The sequence below is a fragment of the Penaeus chinensis genome, chromosome 19, assembly GCF_019202785.1.
Source record: "Penaeus chinensis breed Huanghai No. 1 chromosome 19, ASM1920278v2, whole genome shotgun sequence".
NCBI classification, from domain to species: domain Eukaryota; kingdom Metazoa; phylum Arthropoda; class Malacostraca; order Decapoda; family Penaeidae; genus Penaeus; species Penaeus chinensis.
In genome coordinates, this window is record NC_061837.1 from 24,270,844 (window position 1) to 24,275,843 (window position 5,000).

The 5,000-nt window shown below is 36.9% G+C and overlaps 1 protein-coding gene across 12 annotated transcripts in view; it reads right to left on the bottom strand.

Moving 5' to 3' along the window:
- LOC125035322 (WD repeat-containing protein 7-like) overlaps nt 1-5,000 on the bottom strand; it is a 72,123-nt gene that overhangs the window by 44,256 nt on the left and 22,867 nt on the right. For all 12 annotated transcript variants that reach the window (XM_047627639.1, XM_047627629.1, XM_047627633.1 and 9 more), the window contains 7 exons: nt 4,915-5,000; nt 3,916-4,060; nt 3,469-3,642; nt 1,563-1,783; nt 933-1,128; nt 600-784; nt 220-376 (listed from right to left, as the gene is read on the bottom strand). The exon at nt 4,915-5,000 is cut by the window's right edge and continues 7 nt beyond it. In XM_047627639.1, the coding sequence (XP_047483595.1) occupies nt 220-376; nt 600-784; nt 933-1,128; nt 1,563-1,783; nt 3,469-3,642; nt 3,916-4,060; nt 4,915-5,000 (1,164 nt within the window). The remainder of the gene's footprint in view (nt 1-219; nt 377-599; nt 785-932; nt 1,129-1,562; nt 1,784-3,468; nt 3,643-3,915; nt 4,061-4,914) is intronic.

The following is a 5,000-nucleotide window of genomic DNA, read 5'->3' on the forward strand; positions in this document are numbered from 1 at the left end:
TGGGACATAGCTGGATAGTTTATACAAAGTATAAATAGGTTAATCAATGGCTGGCTCAGACAGGTTACAGTAAATACTGGAATGACGGATTAGAAAAGAGATATACATGGACAGCTGGACAGCAACAATCTTGACTGAGACTTTATAGCAATGATAACAGAAAAAATACACAAACAAACAAACAAATGATATTACTATTAAACAAAAATAAAAACCTACCTATAAGAGCTTCGATGTCAAAGAAGAGAACATGAGAATTGGCATCTTGTTTGTTTGTGCGGAGGCCTTGGATCATGAGTGGACAAGTGCGCATCTTGGAGCTATCATGAATGTCTTGGTAATTGTTTTGTTCTCCTAAAACTTGTTGTATACCACGCTGAGGAAACATTTAAACATTTAAATAGTGTATTGTACCTGTATATATTCATATGAGCCTGAATAAGTGCATGTATATAGAAAACAAACATGAAAATAAAAACTCAGAAATGATGCAAAATAAATATCTAAGGGATTATTTAATCTTTTACTTCATTTTTTAAAGTTGTTATTATTAATACACAGTTTCACTACACCCACAAAAAACTACCACGTTCTTTTACCTGAGCAGCATGTCTAATGGCAGCTAAATTACGGTGTCTCAGACCTCTGAACAGGTGAACGGCTGGGTTGGCTAAACCAGCATCCGAGCCTCCTCCAGCCCCACTTGCTGGTGACGCTGAATGCTCATCACAAGCACCAAGCACCTCCTCAGCAGTGACGCCTTGTAGTACCCGATCAAGGTGACCTACACAAAAATTTATTCAGATTTCTGAATATAGTAATTTTTGTTATGTATGGTGTTTTTTGCAACAGTTTTCTTCACCCAGTCAAATATAGATAACAAGTATTACAAGGCTAAAACTATAGGGATCTTACAGAGAAATAGTCCATACCTGTTTCCATCTGCCAGACGTAAACAGATCCATCTTGTGTAGCAACCATTAGGAAGTCATGTTCAGGCCTCCATTTCACCGTTGAAACAGGATAGAGGTGCTTGGAGGCTAACAGCACTAGCTTTCGTTCCTTTATACTTAGAAGGGCAACACTGTGGTCTTCTGATATGCTACAAATGCAATTCTGTATACGTGGCTGTAACACAAAGAAAAGAAAAGAAAATGTAAATCTTCAACTTAGGCTAATTCAACTTACAAATATTCTTGTTACCATCCTGTATGCACAGGGGGTAACAAAAAAAGGCCACTTTATCTTTATTTTTTAACCTTGTAAGTATGGTTAATAATCACTGGTAACATTTAGGTAAGTTAAGGGCAATTTTCAACAAACTGCCTTCACAGCTCCGGAAAACAAAGGCATATAACAGGGCCTTCTCCTTTTCCTAGACTTTTCCAGGTTCAAAAATTCTTTTTCAAGGATATGTTTTAAACAAAATATGACTCAGTTTCTAAGAGTTCTGAAAATTAAGCAGATTTCCAGGTGGCAGAAGGACCCTGTATAAACAGGAAAAGGGCAAAAAACTTTGAAGGACATGGAATACATATCCTACAAAGACTAGTAAAACTTACTGTACATGTAGGAGGAGGTACAAGTAGCTGGAGAATTTGTCCTGCTTGAACAACAAATCTGTGAACTAGATTGCCTGTGTACATATCCCACACGTTGATGGAAAAGTCTATTCCTCCCGAAACAAGATGTGCCATGTCATAACGCGAGCTTTCTCCATGAGGATACAGAAGGCAGTTGACTCGTCCTTGGTGGCCACGAAGAACCATAGGTTGAGCCCAATCTGTGAGATATGACAACAATGTTCTTAGTACAGTTCATCACTTGGCAAAAAGAAACCCTTATATTTTACCAACCACAAAATATAAGATCAGTGCTCTCTTGATTCATCTACCCTATCCAACTGCATTACTTTCTTACTAAATATACACTTCTACAATACATGTGGAAGTCTGTGGACTCAAGGGCCTTCTAATGAAAGGATGAATACCTACTCCTTTTTCACTTTTCCCAAACCTAATAAATTGCATTACATTTGTATATAGGAACTCTCCCGCCTCCATAGACTGTGAAGTGCACTGATACCCCATCAGACATGAAAGTGGATGTACAATAACAGCGGCCTTTTTTGCCATTGTTCACTGTTGTTCCTTCATCTTCCACCTACACCACAGAATGCATTACTTGTATTTCACTAAGTCATACAAATGCATAGACTCATGCCCTGAGACAGCTTAATATATTGATAAAAGACACAAATTTGGTAAAATGCAAATCATGTCAGAAATCTGCAGGAGCTAAGAGTACATCACAATATATTTCATCAATAAGTCTGTTCTAGGGCTGCTAGTGAATTTCTAAATAGTGAGAAATTCATGTATTGCTGATCCTCAAGTCTTTATGGAACTAACTTCACACTGATTCTTGGCTGCTGTTTTCTATCTGCATACTGTTCCTTCTAAATAACGCTGTGACAAAATTACCTGTAGTACAAGATAAGTGTATATGAGAGGCACATTTGTCATTAAAGGTCACAGAAGAGAAAAATGAAGCAGTCTACATTAGGTCTGGCATTAATACATACTTGCAATATACACTTTTAATTTGTAGTATGCATATGCCAGTTACGTGCCATACACTTCTATATTGAGGTTTTCAAATTTTAATGATTTATTGTTTGTCTGATTGTTCTACTTTAGTAATTTTAATGAGAACTCACTTATCTTCCTAGTAATAACAGTATGGTTTGTAAAGTGTTGCTGATTTGAACAGTTATCTTAATCAGCAATATTCTTTTTTTTTTTTTCTTCTTCTTCTTTTTTTATAAGATTGCCACTATAGCAGACTACATACATTATAAGAGCTGCATCTTGTGCAAATAATATTTAGCAAAATCAAAAGGCCTGGTAGTAATTTGTGATTAGAATAAAAATCTTCAAGATTAGGTTTTTGCTAAACTGTTGGGAACTGCATGTAGCCTGTAGGCTGCACAACAAACCCTTTTATAACCAGGAATATGTAATGAAAAGGGAACATTTCAGCTGCCACTTGAACTTGAACTTTTTTTAACCAGGATTATTTGAGGATATGTGTGTCCATAGGTTTTTTTAGAGAAACAACCTGAAAATACATTTATTAAACATTTTGTTAGTTTAATCTTTTCCATCTATAACATAAGCATCAATATATTTACATTAATCCACTACATTTGTGAAACTGTGGTGCATGAATGTGAAAATATCTGTTTATGCTATATAGATGAAAGTTTAACGTAACAAAATATCTAATATACATATTTTCTGAGAACACCTTTGCACACACATACCTTCATTTAATCGTGACTCTCATCAATGTCTAAAATACTAAGTCTGACAAACAACAGTCTAAAGACATGTTTTCATATGAATGTAAACAGTACTCTCTGTCTCTTATTGAATGCTAAGAAGAATAACATCTGCAGATACACACTGTGATAGTGCTGGTGTTTCCCATGTAGGAGGTGTAACATGATGGTCTCTGTAGCAGGAACTAGGATAATGGAACCATCTTCACGACCACATGCAAGGCGTCCTTGTAGTGGAAGAAACAAGCTGGCTGTGATTCTCGGTGGGTTTTTCTCGCCCTCCAACTGATCCAAAACACCTGTTGTAAATGGAAAGGATAATATCACATAATGGCCAACCAATACAAATCACTCAGATTATAATGCAGACACAAAAATTATGACTCTACAGTTTCACTAGACTGAAAATGCATAACACGAATTAATTTTTTTTGTTTTTTTTCCTTTTTCAAATATAATTCAAACAACCTTCCTTTTCCTCCAAACAAATCTTAGACACTTTAATCACTTGATTTAGCCTTTCACTTTTAAAATTTGCTTCTAATGCAAAGCCTTAACATTGGTTTACTTACCTATTGGTGGAGGCATCATTGCAGCCCAGGCAGTCATCATGGAGTGATTGAGTGTAGGTGTGAAAACCAGAGGCTCGAAGGGTTGCACCTGCAGGATCTGATTCAGCTGGTGATCTGACACATCTGCCAGCCGCCACAGTATCACCTATTGAGCAAACATCCTTTAAATGAGTTTTCAAGCTTTAAAACCAGCTCTGCACTCTTATGGTGCACAGGAGAAACTTGTATGCTGTTAAGAGATCCAACAAAATTTGTAACATATTTTTGACCAGTTTACATAGATTACATGGCTCTTCACCCTATAGCCAGTGAAATACTGAGTATATTAACCCAATGGCGACAGGGTCACGGCTATCGCCGTCATAACAATACGCACGATGTGCGGCATGCGGCTGTCCGCAGCGGCGCCGCGCCAAAACGCCCCGAGGCAATGATTCGGCTTGAGGGACCGATATCACGCGCTCAGAGTCGGCGCGCTGCCGCCGTTCGCCAGAGCGTAGAGTTTTTTTTAATTTGCTATACCCGGCGCCATTGGGTTAATTTAGTATTATCCCTACAGTGAACATTTTCAGGAAAACTGAACTTGTAAACAATAAAAATGATCATCTGATGAAAAGTCCCATCTTCATTCAAATGTGCATCAAATTTGTTGTGTGCAAGTCAGGAAGAATAAGGAAACAAGAGAGAACAGTACAGTATGTAGAGATGCATATAGTATATAATCATAGTCAAGTGAAAATAACTATTCATACTGTAGATAGTTTCTTCTGATTTTCACACAAGACTTTCCTATTCTTTCAATGCATTCTTCATTATACATAATTCACACATATTATACTTTCACCCATCAATACATACATAATCATTTTTCAAGGCCTTCAATGGAGAACATTCCTTTCAGGTTCGAGAGATGATGTCTCATCCAGATTTGATTTTACCAAAAACAGTAAAGAAAAATCAACTCAACAACATAAACAACAACAAACAAATAACACTAACCTGCCCTTCACAGTCACCTCTCAACAATAATTTTTCAGCTCCATTATTTATAGGGATAGTCATAAACTGCCATGCTGGGGCATTAA